We start from the raw sequence: 13,632 nt of genomic DNA, 5'->3' as shown, positions 1-13,632 counted from the left end.
AATATGTTGACACATAGTCACATACTTCTATGAGCATAAAAGGTGAAAAACACAAGAGGAGACACTAATGTCAGCATGCACATTTTTTTCAATTTATGGTTCATCCTTGATCTTGGAAACAAGTGAGGAAGAAAATCTCAAACCATTTTTTCATTTTTTTTATTTTGTTAATTGGGGTTGGAATCAATTAGAGTTACAAACAGGGATTGGGTGTCCATTAACAATTAGAACTTATCAAAACACATATCCTATTTTTTGTTAAAAAATGCTGAAAATATTATGCCCTTATTAGTGAATGACATTTATGATGTTGAGAAAATCAATGTAATGTTACCAATTACTAAACACTAATACATGCAGTTATTTGACTTACCATTGAAGGCATTGGTTTCGTTCCCCGCAAAGCCCAGTTGGACCCGCAAGACACACCTTGAAGAGGTACGTCTGCGCAATGACCAGCTGGTTCCGCAGGACCCACCATGCTCAGAGAGATGAAGACCTTACACGCAGTAAGCCAGCTGTTCACGCAGGAAAGCCTCCCTTGGTACAGTACCCTACCTGTTCCCGCAGCTGTGGGTACAAGCCAAGAAGGAAGGCTACCCGCACTAACAGTAAGGCTACATGCATAAGGCACTAACTCTTATACTTCAGCAATGTCACCTGAGGAAGGAATGAGCAAGGCGGGAATATTCCCGCCCAAAAGAGCCAGTCCGTACGCTTCTGGAAGATCCTTTGTACTATACCTGCCAAGGTATGGACAAAATAGACAAGATCTGACCAAAGCAACCCATGAACCAATCACAGGGTGACAGCTCACCGACAATAGTACGAGGAGGAGCACGCTCTAGTACAAAATGTCACTATCAGCCGCTGCCTACCCACCAACTCCCATCGTGGCACGTACATAGCCTGTAGTTGGTGGAAAAGGAATATTATACAGCTGGCCGTACCTGCTTGGAAACCTACCTTCGGCTATAAATACTCCAACACCTTGGAACGGTATCATCTTATCTTCTCTCTAGCTATTTCTCTCAATATACACTTATATTCAGAGCAATCTAGTTTGATTCTCACACCGGAGGGTGGTCACAAGGAGGAACCCCCCCTTCTTAGTGACGAGCTCACGGTGCTTTTTTTGCAGGTCAAGAAGAATAACCATCTTTGCCGGACCTAACCCTCGTGGGAAACATCTACTTAACCCTAAGATTATCCGTAATCTGCCGGGGTCATTTAGTGTTTCTTCATTGGCGCCATCCGTGCATTAAGCTAGAACTAAATCTCAGTTTTTCAAACTTCTGGAAAGATGGTTAAGGTTACTCCGATGCCGAGGCCACCGAGTAACCAAGAAACTCCGGTAACCACAACCTCAGCTACTGGGGGAACACCGGTGAATATACGATTTTTACGAACATTACCCCGGTTACCCAAGCCGGGGCAAGTGCAGTAAACAATCCTCCCCTGGGATTCATTGATACCCAGGCAGAGAAGCAACAGACGAGACTTCCCCGCCAAACACTGGATCAAGTTAAAGCTTGGGCAGAAGCACGTCAGAAGGAATTCCAAGCAGAGTTGGATGAACGTTTACGTTCACTCCAACAGGCCAATGATGAATTCGGAAGCACTCAACAGATCAACGTGAGCAATGATTGCGAGTATTCGGATGACGATTGGGAAGATTCTGACAGTGACGCAAACCCTCGTCATAAGGCGAAAGGGAAGCGTAAGGAAGTAGACTTCCGCTCGAAAAGAAATTTTGGAGAAACTTTCAAGCCAAAGAGCGCAGGGGGGAACCCACGCGACTTCTCCAAAACTTTCAGACCGACTGTTGTAAATGCGGGAACGTCCAAGTTCGCAAGAGACATCGCGGAAGCAATTGCTGCAAAGAGTGCCAAACAGATGTCCAACATAGGCACTTACGATGGCGTATCCGACCCAGACGATCACTTGAACAGATTCATAGCGGGGGCAACCGTCAGTAATTGGACGGAACCCACGTGGTGTTACATGTTCCAAATGACGCTCGTCGGGGCAGCCAGAGCATGGTTTGACCGTCTACCGGTCCACCACATCTATGATTGGGCGGACTTCCAGCACAAGTTCAGCCAGCACTTCACTCAACAAAGAAAATATACTGAAGTGCAGTGGACGATCCTCAACTGCGTCCGAGAGGAAAACGAATCTTTGCGAGACTTCATCACTCGCTTCAACTCAAAGAAGCTAAGTCTAGGCACTATAAGCGAAGATCTTGTTCGCGCCGCTTTCATCCAGGGCGCCGAGTACCCAGAGCTTATCCGCAATTTGACGGGTAAAGATGGCATGCCATCCACGTGGGATGCCATCATGACGGCAGCTAAACGCTTTGCCGAGACGGAGAAGCAACTGGGTAGAAATCTTCCTCAGAGCACAAACCTCTACACGCAGAGGACAAGAGAGAATAACGTCCGTACCGCCCGACAAAATAAGAAGAGGAAGCTTGGTATTTGGCAGTCAAGGATAAACTTTGACACCTCATCCAGCTCTCGCCCTCTCTTAGGCGGAAGGGACAACATGCACTCATCAAACAGGAATCCCAGATGGACGCCACTCACCAAAAGTGTCACCGAGATATTTGCCACCGAGAAACTCCCGTGGCCAAAGGCTCCAATAATCCGGCAGCATCACAACGCGGATCAGAGCAAATCCTGTGACTTCCACGGGACAAAAGGCCACACCACAGAGGAGTGTACGTCTTTGAAGGATATTGTCGAAACATTCGTCAAAGATGGAAAACTTACACACCTCGTGGCGTTAATCAAGAACGGAGGGAGAAATGACAATCGGTACAAGAGCAACGGACGAAAGCCCGTCGACATCAGCATTCACATGGTTCATGGCAACGTCAAAGGAAGAAAACGACGAACGACAGAGCCAAGTGCGTGGAAGGAAGCTGAAGTGCGCTTCCCGCGTGTGCCAGGAGGACCCAACAAAAAAGGCCCCATAGTGATCAAAAGCCAGCTGGGGCACTACATTACTTCCCGCACTCTTGCTGATAACGGCGCTTCGTCAACGATCATGTATAGGCAGTTCTTCGACAAGCTGGACGACGAAGATAAAGAACGCCTGGAAACGGTCTACGCCTCAATGGAAGGGTTCGATGGCAGCACAAACACCCCCTTAGGTATCCTATCTTTTCCCGTCACTCTCACGGACGGGAAGTACTCCCGCACAGAAGACATAGACTTCGTCGTAATGAGGAAGCCACACCACACATACGACATCCTTTTAGGGAGAGATGGGATGGCAAGATTTAATGCCGTGGTGTCTTCAGTCCACGGCATGATGGGGTGGCCAACAACTGAGGGTGTCGCGATGATCACGGGCATTCCCCAGTTATGCATCGCATCTGTCTCATCTAAACCCGAACCAAAGATGGCCAAACCAACCGTCACCGAGCCAGAAGAATGGGCCTTTAATGGCAAATACCCTGACCAGGCCGTTACCATTGGCCCAACAATCACTAATTCCACACGCACCTTACTCAAACGCTTATTGCAAAAAAATGCTGACATCTTCGCGTGGACACCAACTGACATGACTGGTGTACCCCGAAGTAAGGCGGAGCATAAGCTCAAATGTGACCCAGCTTTTACGCCGGTCATACAAAAGCGTCGCGTGATGGGTGCAGAGCAGGCTAACGCGTGTAGAACCCAAGTCAAGGAACTCCTTGACGCAGGTATCGTACGCGTTAGTAAATATCAAACATGGGTTGCAAATCCCGTCATGGTACCAAAATCTAACAAACAATGGCGCATGTGCATAGATTTCAAAGACCTAAACAAAGCATGCCCCAAATATTGTTACCCGTTACCCGAAATTGACCTGAAGGTAGATTCGTTAGCACCGTTTCGCCTTAAATGCTTCCTTGATGCGTATAAAGGGTACCATCAAATCCATATGGCCGTTGATGATCAGGAAAAAACCGCATTTCGGACGCCCGATGGCACATTTTGTTATCAAATGATGCTATTCGGACTTAAGAATGCCGGGTCCACATACCAACGCCTGATGGACAAAGAGTTCCACGCCCAAATCGGGAGGAACTTGGAAGTTTACATGGATGATTTGGTCATCAAAAGCCTTGAGCCAGAAGCGATGTTGAAAGACATCGAAGAAACTTTCAACACGCTCAGACGGATAAACATGAAGCTCAACCCGAGCAAGTGTTCTTTTGGGATGGAAGAAGGGAAGTTCTTAGGAGTCATCGTTACCAAAGATGGCTTCAGAGCGAACTCTGAAAAGGTCGAAGCCATTATCAAAATGGAATCACCTACTACCATCAAACAAGCTCAGACACTGAATGGACGACTAGTCGCACTTAACCGCTTTTTGGCAAACCATGCGGATAGGTCGTTCCCATTCGTGTCAACATTGAGAAATTGCTTAAAGAAAACGCACTTCCGCTGGACACCAGAAGCGGAAGCAGCTTTTCAAGAGATTCGGTCACGCTTGATCGAACTCCCAACACTCACAGCACCAGAAGTAGGGGAGGAATTAATTCTTTACCTCTCCGCCACAGACAGAGCAACTGGGGCAGTCCTACTAGTAGAACGAAAAGGCATCCAGATGCCCATCTACTACGTTAGCCGCGTCTTAACAGATGTGGAAACCCGGTACTCTACCCTGGAAAAATTAGTCTTAGCGCTTATATAGGCTTCGCGCAGGCTAAGACGATATTTCCAAGGCCACCCAATCACCATTCTTACCAACTTCAAACTGGCAAACGTTCTAGGCAAACCCGAGTTGTCGGGACGCCTAGCCAAATGGGCAATTGAGTTGGGGGGATACGCGATAAAGTACAAGCCAAGACCAGCCATAAAAGGCCAGGTCTTGGCCGACTTTATTGCGGAAGTCCCCGCCTCGCGGGAGAAAGAGTGCCAGGAAGAGGCTCAACCCTCTCCAGCACAAGACATTAACGATGTCTGGCGTCTCCATACTGATGGAGCAGCCAATAACGAGGGTTCAGGCGCAAGGTTGAAACCTACTAACCCAGCAGGCCAAGAGTACACTTACGCTATTCGGCTGGATTTCCCAAGTACGAATAACAAAGCAGAGTATAAAGCATTCTTGGCCGGATTAAGAATTGCGCGTAAGATGGGGGTGAAAAACTTGGAAGCCCATGTGGATTCCATGTTAGTAGTCAACCAGATAAACGGGACGTACACGGCCGTGAACGACACAATGGCCCTGTACCTCGCACAAGCAAAAAACCTTATGCACGATTTTAACGATTGCAAAGTTATGCACATCAAGCGAAGTGAAAACAAATCTGCGGATGCGTTAAGCAAGCTTGCATCGTTAGCCTTCACCCACTTGGGAAAGGACATCCGCGTTGAACTCCTTGGAGCACCGTCAGTCCCGCACAATGAAATTTGTGTCATCCAAACCGGCACGGAAACATGGATGACACCAATCATAAATTACCTTGCAGCGGGTATACTACCAGAGTCGAAAACACATGCAAGAAAGATACGCTGTAAATCACTGAACTATCAACTTGTTGATAACATACTTTACAGGCGTAACTTTCTTGGCCCACTCCTCAGATGCGTGGACGACCAAGATGCCGACTACCTCCTAAGGGAAGTACACGAAGGCATCTGTGGAGTACACGAAGGTCCACGCGCAGTTGTAGCTAAGCTAAACAACGCGGGATACTTTTGGCCGGGGATGCATACGGATGCGCTGACCTACATCAGAAAATGTAGGTCCTGCCAGCTCTACGCACCCAACACACATCGCCCGAGGAACGAACTTGTTCCAGTCACTTCTTCATGGCCATTTCAGAAGTGGGCTATCGATGTGACATGCCCATTTCCCACAGCAGCAGGGAACGTTCAGTTCCTAGTGGTAGCCATCGACTACTTCACCAAGTGGATAGAAGCAAAACCCTTAGCCCAGACAACCGCAAAACATATCAAAAAATTTATTTGGGAATTTATTATTTGTCGTTTTGGACTTCCACAGAATATGGTGAGCGATAACGGCACCAACTTTGCTGACCAGAAGCTACAAAAGTGGCTGAAAGAACTTCAAATCACCCACACCTTTACCTCAGTGGCACACCCGCAGGGTAATGGTGAGGTGGAAAGAGCAAACAAAAGCATCGTCGACGGCATAAAGAAAAGACTCTTGGAGCATAGATCCGGCTGGGTGGACGAAGTTCCACATGTCCTTTGGGCGAACAAAACGCTAAAAAAGGCAAGCAAGGGCGAAACCCCGTTCAGCCTTACCTATGGTACTGAAGCCATGGTCCCGGTCGAAATTGGTCTACCCTCACCAAGAGTCATAACCTAACCAGAGGACAATGCTACGGAAAGACGGTTAGACCTTATGCTAACCGAAGAACGCATAAACTTAGCCGCAGCGCGTGAAGAGAACTACAAGCGACAAATGCAAAAGTACTACAACACGCGGGTAAAACTCTGCAACTTCAATGTCGGAGACTACATATTGCGTAACAACGAGGCTTCGAACCAAGAGCACCCAGGAAAGCTGGCCCCGGTCTGGGAAGGGCCATACATTATTAAAGAAGTTTTGGGAAAGGGTGCATACCGGCTCGAAAGGCTTGATGGCCCCCATCCCAAGAACATGGAATGGAGCTAAATTACGCAAATGTTACATGTAGATCAATTCCAAACTTGTAAAGAAAAGGCCTAGAGCCACTTCTAATGGAAACGATTCTCCCTTATCACATTGACGTTGATAGTCTTACCTTTATACCTATGAACTGACCACACTGATATGCCGGTATTCACCGCATAAATAAGTGAGGAAGTAAGTCGTTGCGTGTGGAAAGCGGAAAAACCCGCGTAAACACAAAAAACGGTAGAAAATTTCTAAGGAAAAGATGAGGAAAACCTTCACGCTGATAGATATAGGTGAAGTTTGGTCATCCTGCTAAGTGAAAGTGACGGTCCTACCCGCACAATCATGATAGCGGAAACTGAACATTAGCCTATTATCAATCACGCGTCAAAAGGTTAACTTATTCAAAACACTTAGAAAATTGCTAAGTTAAACTGAAATATGCATGAGCAAAACATATAATGTTTACAAGGCAAAGCGTTAACAAAACATTTATATTTCATAAAAATCCAAACATTACAAGAATGGCTAGGTATCTACCCGCCTACAAATTTATAAATCTATCCTAACGGTTGGAAGGGATCTCAAAGTTCAAGCTTCAGGACCACTCCCTCCAAACCCGCTTGAACCCGCACCATCAGTTGGCCGTGGCGATTCAAGGTAAGCCTTGAGAACATATAGCCCGTCATCCGCAGCAGCAATCTCGTTCACCTTCTCCACCACCGGATGTGGGAAGGCAGCATACTGGTTCACTGCTTGGTCGTAGGCAGTTTCAGTGTCCACATCGTGTAGAGGAAAGTTGGAAGGCGGGATGCCCTTCTCAGCAAATCCTAGACCAAGCGGGAAACCAGCTTTCTCCCCATCCTCATGAGAAGCGTTGAGGGCTGCGCTCATGGCATCATCATAAGATGTGTTCGTGAAGATCCGATGCACAACCTACAAAATATATATATATATATATATATATATATATATATATATATATATCAAAAACTTTTTCTTAGTATAAAGGAAAGCGTAAAGAAATCATGAAGCTATGCGTACCTGAGGCAACGCTTCTCGCAAAAGCCACTCCTTATTTGTCAGAGCCTCCTGAAGGGTAGCTTGAGCTTGATCGCGGGCGCGTTCGGCTTCATTTCTGTTGAGGTTGGCAAGCAACACATCCTTAGCCACAGCCTCTTCAACACCCTTAAGCTTACGCTCGGTGCGATCAAGCATACCCTTCTGATCTAGGAGCTCTTGGAGCTTCTTGGCGTCTTCTAGGGCTAAAGCATCATAAGCCTACTGAAGCTTCTCTAGTTTGGCTTTAAGCTCCTCATTCTCGACGCGCAGAGGCTCAGCAATGGCTTCAGCTTTGGTGGCCCTCTCGGTCGCGTTACGCGCAGTCTCCTTGGCCAACCTAAGCTGCTCGTTGACAGCTTGGGTAGCCTTGGAGCGGGCCTCATGCCTGGCCTGGACCTCGACCTCAAGGTCCTTGTAGGCCTTCTCCTTCTCCGCTGCGGCGGCAGCAAGTCTCTTGTTCTCCTCCCGCAATGCTCGCGCCCGAGCCACTTCCAGGCTACTCACCGTCTTTAACTTGTCGTTTTCACGACAGAGTAGCTCGACGCGCGGCTGCATCCGGGCAAGGAGGATTCGGAGCTCATTGAACAGCCTACCCTCCTGGTAGCTGGCCATTGCCTCCCCCAACGCACCGCTTGGGGCGGCATGACGCGCCCACTCGACGCAGTCCGCAGCCGTTCGGAGGGTCGTTCCCCGGTGGATATTCCACCGTGGAGCGTACACTTCATTGGAATCCGAAACTGCAAAAACAAAAAACAGTTAGGAAAAAATGACAAAAGGGATAATAGGCCAAAATAACCCCACGCACCTGTAGGATCTATATCAGGCCGGTAACCGCCAAACCCATCACCCGAACCTAAAGGATATCCATCCAAGAGGTCAAGGAGATGAGAATGAGGCAAAGATTGGCTAGAAGTCTCAAGCCTGAGCATACCTGAGGAACCGGCCATCGACGAGGTAGTCGCTGGCGCCGGAGGAGGCATGGTGGAAGCCACCGTGGTAGAAACCATCGGAGGTGAACTCATTGGAGATGAACTCACAACCGTGGTCACTGCTGCGGAGCTTGCAGAAAAAAATCACCGCCGACTCAGTGAAGGATGCAGTAAAAATGGCACTGACGGCCGGCGGAGATGATGTCACAACTGGAACAGTTCACTCAACGGTATGAGCAACTGAACCAGCACCGGAAGCAGGCGCAGCCGCCTGGGTCATCGCCTCGGATAGGTTGACCAAATCTATCGTCATGGGTCCGGAACTGCTTCCTCCCGCACCGCTCTGGAATGCGGATACATCCATTCCTGCGTGAAGACAACAAAATATTAAAAACAATGGCGGAAAGAAATGTGGAAAAGGTAAACAAAAAGTATACTTACGGGTTTTCTTTATCTTGAAAGATCTGACGGGCGGAGACGAACCCGTTGGAACTGGCCTCTTCACGCCAGCCACCGTCGCAACGCTTGGTTGCTCGGTGACAACCGTCTCAACCTCCGAGACAATGGTCTCGCCACTACCAAGGTCCCCCGCCGCCTCCTCACTCTCAGTATCGGAATCCGACTAATTCCCCATGTCGACGACGGAAGCGGCCTTCGCCTTGCCCTTCCCGCCAGCAGCCTTCTTCTTCCTCGCAAAGAAGGGCCCATCTGCGGATTCCTCATCGGAAGATGACAAAATCAAAGGAATTCCGGCAGAAGTTTGAGCATGAAGGGGACGAGGGTTGAAGAATTTAATACCTGGCCGAGTGGCGCTCAGGATCTCATGACCTGCCGGATAGACTTCGACGAACCTATCCGCAGTTTGCTCCAAGATGGGAAACTCGTTCTCGTCAAGATCACGAGTACCCAACTGCGCGGGACCACCAGTCTCCCGCGGATACAGGAGCGATTGCAAGTCGTTCCCCTCTGAAATAAGAAAAGACAAGTGTTAGTAGAAAAACCCTAAAACAACACAAAAAATGGAGCATACCATAAGGAAGAGAGCTCAAACCGTATTCGAGGACGATGGGTACTTGCGGCGCCCCAGACCCGGCATCCTTCCACACGCGGCTCATGCCGAGCATCACCATCCCAGACTCCGCGAAGCGGTAAACCGGAGTCTGGATCTGGGAGATCTTGGCAAACCATTCCGCCTCCTGGTAATTGGAGGCGTGAAGGTTAGGGAGCGCCCTCCCGTTCTTGAACGTCATCGCGATGGGGACGACGCGAGCAGAGATATAGAAAAACTCCCCCTTCCAAGACCGAAGACTGCGCTCGGTAGCGCAGATCTTCAAACCCTTGATCCGAGTGACCAAGGTATACCAGCCCTGGATGCACCTCCAGGAGTAGTCATCAGGCGGTCGACGCGGGGCTCGATGCCCAGAATGTGGCACAGCCATTCAAAATGGCGAACCTTAGCGATCGCCATCGGGTGCACCTCCGTCAAATGTACACCGTGTTTCTCCAGAACACGGCACACAAACTTCGTTAATGGGAATCTGAGATTCCCATATATGAAGAATGAGGCATAAACCCCTATCTTGCCTTTAGGGGCATCATACATCGTCTGGTGGGGCTCTGGACACTCAGGCTCGTAAGGCTCGAGCATGAACTTCTTGACGATATAGTGATACAAATGGACAGAAAGAGTACACTGGCATTCGCCAGCAGTACTCTTATCGTCCTTATCATACGTGGACGTCGGGTTCTCGAGGTATGCATCGGACTCCTCAACAGTAACCTCGAGATCATGAATAGAAGACATCTTTTAGGTATGAAAGAGAACGATTTCAGGAGAATGCTCGACGGAAAAGTTAGAGTATTCGCCGGAAATCGTTTAGAAGAAGAAGAGTGAAGTGAAGGTATGAATTGAGACGCACCCTCTCCCCGCTTTATATACTCATCGCAATGAATGCGATGAATTTAATGCGGAAGAGAGAGAAAGCGCAGGTGCAATGAAACGGCGACACGTGGAAAAAGCAAGCTGGCAACAGCTGTCAAAAGGACGTGTGTCGTAAAACCCGCGCCCACGCGCCTGAAAACTCGCGCCCACGCGCCTGAAAAAGCGTCTGGAATGACCATATACTGTCACGTCTTCATAACATCCTGCACGTCATGAAACCGTCAGAAGACGCTAACGTCCCTTCAGCCGTCTGGACTGTCTTTATCTTTTCACCAACTCTTCGAATTTCAAAAAGATTCAAAAATAAGAGGGAATATACCCCCTTACCTTGGAAAGCAAGAAACCGTAAGACAAGTGCGGGTACAGTGTCAAGGCGAAACCCTTCACATACTTAGCACTGGCAGGGAATTGAAACCAAGAAGGATCTTATGGGCCATGCTTGCGGAAAGAGAAATAACATCTCCGCATGGCGGGAACGTTGAAAACTAGATTGTTTGAAGCTTCAAGGTGGAATTGGTGGTTTAACATAACTGATCACTATGTCCAAAACTACCAAATCCTCGTGAAGAATCTATACAAGTGAAACTCAACGCTCCCGACTTGCGAAGAGATTAAACATCTACCCGCATCATGACCAATGATCAGGCAGAAAAGTCGGGAATTTCTGCAAGTGACATTGGGAAAATTGCGGGAAGAATCCCTAAGGAAAACCTTAAAAAACAAAAAACCCCTCTTTAAAACCCCTCGCTTAAAGTCCAAAAGTTCACCTCATTAACAATTCATGAGAACAATGGACTGGGGGACTTGAAGAGGTAGGTCCCCGCAAAGCCCAGTTGGACCCGCAAGACACACCTTGAAGAGGTACGTCTGCGCAAGGACCAGCTGGTTCCACATGACCCACCATGCTCAGAGAGATGAAGACCTTACACGCAGTAAGCCAGCTGTTCATGCAGGAAAGCCTCCCTTGGTACAGTACCCTACCTGTTCCCGCAGCTGTGGGTACAAGCCAAGAAGGAAGGCTACCCGCACTAACAGTAAGGCTACACGCATAAGGCACTAACTCTTATACTTCAGCAATGTCACCTGAGGAAGGAATGAGCAAGGCGGGAATATTCCCGCCCAAAAGAGCCAGTCCGTACGCTTCTGGAAGATCCTTTGTACTATACCTGCCAAGGTATGGACAAAATAGACAAGATCTGACCAAAGCAACCCATGAACCAATCACAGGGTGACAGCTCACCGACAATAGTACGAGGAGGAGCACGCTCTAATACAAAATGTCACTATCAGCCACTGCCTACCCACCAACTCCCATCGTGGCACGTACATAGCCCGTAGTTGGTGGAAAAGGAATATTATACAGCTGGCCGTACCTGCTTGGAAACCTACCTTCGGCTATAAATACTCCAACACCTTGGAACGGTATCATCTTATCTTCTCTCTAGCTATTTCTCTCAATATACACTTATATTCAGAGCAATCTAGTCTGATTCTCACGCCGGAGGGTGGTCACAAGGAGGAACCCCCCCTTCTCAGTGACGAGCTCACGGTGTATGTTTTGCAGGTCAAGAAGAATAACCATCTTTGCCGGACCTAACCCTCGTGGGAAACATCTACTTAACCCTAAGATTATCCGTAATCTGCCGGGTCATTTAGTGTTTCTTCAGATAGACTTCCTATTGTCTCCGAAACCTGGAGGAGAAAGACATGAAATTAGAGAATGTGTATTCAAAATAAAAGGTTGTGAGCTTAAAGATACACAAAAGAAGCATCTTACATCTCCTTTCCTCAACAAACTATAAGATTCGTCTTCATGCCAGACTCTACTACGTTTTGCAGGATCTTTGGACTCTTCACAAACAATCTTGCTTGCCATATCTCGGAGGAGTTTATGCATCGTCACTTTTCTACCATCACTTGTTATGGTAACAAGGCATCTGTTAATGAGGGTCTTAATCCCAGATTTTGCATGCCAATCATTCTCTAGTACATTTTCCTCCACATTTGGATCATCACCAATAAACAAACAAGCAATATGGAGAAACAACTCTTTATGACTTTCACACAGCAAGGATTCAAAACTTTTTCTTAGTATACATTGAATTTTAAAATTAAGATCTCCTTTTAAGGAATTCAATGAATTAATTCTGCTTCTCCATGTTTCTATCATGTTAGTTGTAGCGCATTGTTCCTGAGGCCCACAGCTAGAGAAGAACCCAATACTTCAAGAGCTAGTGGATTCCTTCACAATATTGTGCTAACTGTAGAGCAAGCCCCTCTAAACCTTTCATAGGAAATTTGGATCCAAAGGCATGAAAACTTAAAAGCTCCAATGATTCTGGATCATTCAACAATTCAATTTGGTGAATGAGGCACCCACAAGATATGGTTCCATACCATGTATCTATGTTTTGAAGCTTTGTTGTTACAATGATCCTGCTTTGTGTAGGGAACACCTTTGTTCCAAATAAAGTGCTTAGTTTATCTTTGTCATCAACGTCATCAACAATAATTAGCACCTTATTCATTTGTATGGCCTTCTCAAGCTGAAGTGCTCCCTCATAAACATTTGATATCATCATATTTTTATTCCCTGAAATATTCCTGAGAAGTTTTTTCTGCACACCAAGCAAACCACCAGGTTGCTTCTCAATCTCTTCAAGTAAACTGCTGCCTTCGAAGTCATGTTTGTTTGAGTAATAAATGTGTTTGGCAAGTGTTGTCTTGCCGCTTCCTCCCATACCGCAAATTGCTAGAACTGGATGATCATGCTGCTTAGATCGCAACCAGGAATTGATTGCTTCAGCTCGAGTCTCTATTCCGGTCAGATTAGTGGGAGTACTGTAAATTTCCAAACCCAGTCGATGGTAATTTTTGTTAACAATTTTTGCAATAAATTCCTTTTCCAACCTGGAGCAAAAGAAGGAAAATGAGCAGATTCAGAGAAAGACATTAAAACCCGAATACCTACTGTTACCAATGTTGCAAAAGTCGCTAGGCGGTCCCTAGGCGGCCGACCCCCTTGGAGGGAGTACTCGGAGTACTCGGGGAGTACTTGGACATGGTAAATATAAA

At 47.4% G+C, this 13,632-nt stretch overlaps 1 protein-coding gene across 1 annotated transcript; it reads right to left on the bottom strand.

Annotated features, from left to right (window-relative positions):
• Nucleotides 1-12,788: 12,788 nt before the first annotated feature.
• LOC143544167 (TMV resistance protein N-like) lies at nucleotides 12,789-13,298 on the bottom strand. Its single transcript, XM_077036320.1, has one exon. It carries the CDS (start codon nucleotides 13,296-13,298, stop codon nucleotides 12,789-12,791), a length of 510 nt encoding a protein of 169 aa, XP_076892435.1.
• Nucleotides 13,299-13,632: the final 334 nt, after the last annotated feature.

The sequence above is a fragment of the Bidens hawaiensis genome, unplaced genomic scaffold (genome assembly GCF_021521415.1).
Source record: "Bidens hawaiensis isolate Kalapana, Puna unplaced genomic scaffold, B.hawaiensis_p1.1 tig00013493_1, whole genome shotgun sequence".
NCBI classification, from domain to species: Eukaryota; Viridiplantae; Streptophyta; class Magnoliopsida; order Asterales; family Asteraceae; genus Bidens; species Bidens hawaiensis.
This window is presented reverse-complemented; position numbering and strand designations above follow the sequence as displayed.

Bases quoted from the DNA above. Each gene is read 5' to 3' on its own strand.
- LOC143544167 (XM_077036320.1), bottom strand. From the start codon at position 13,298: ATGGGAGGAAGCGGCAAGACAACACTTGCCAAACACATTTATTACTCA.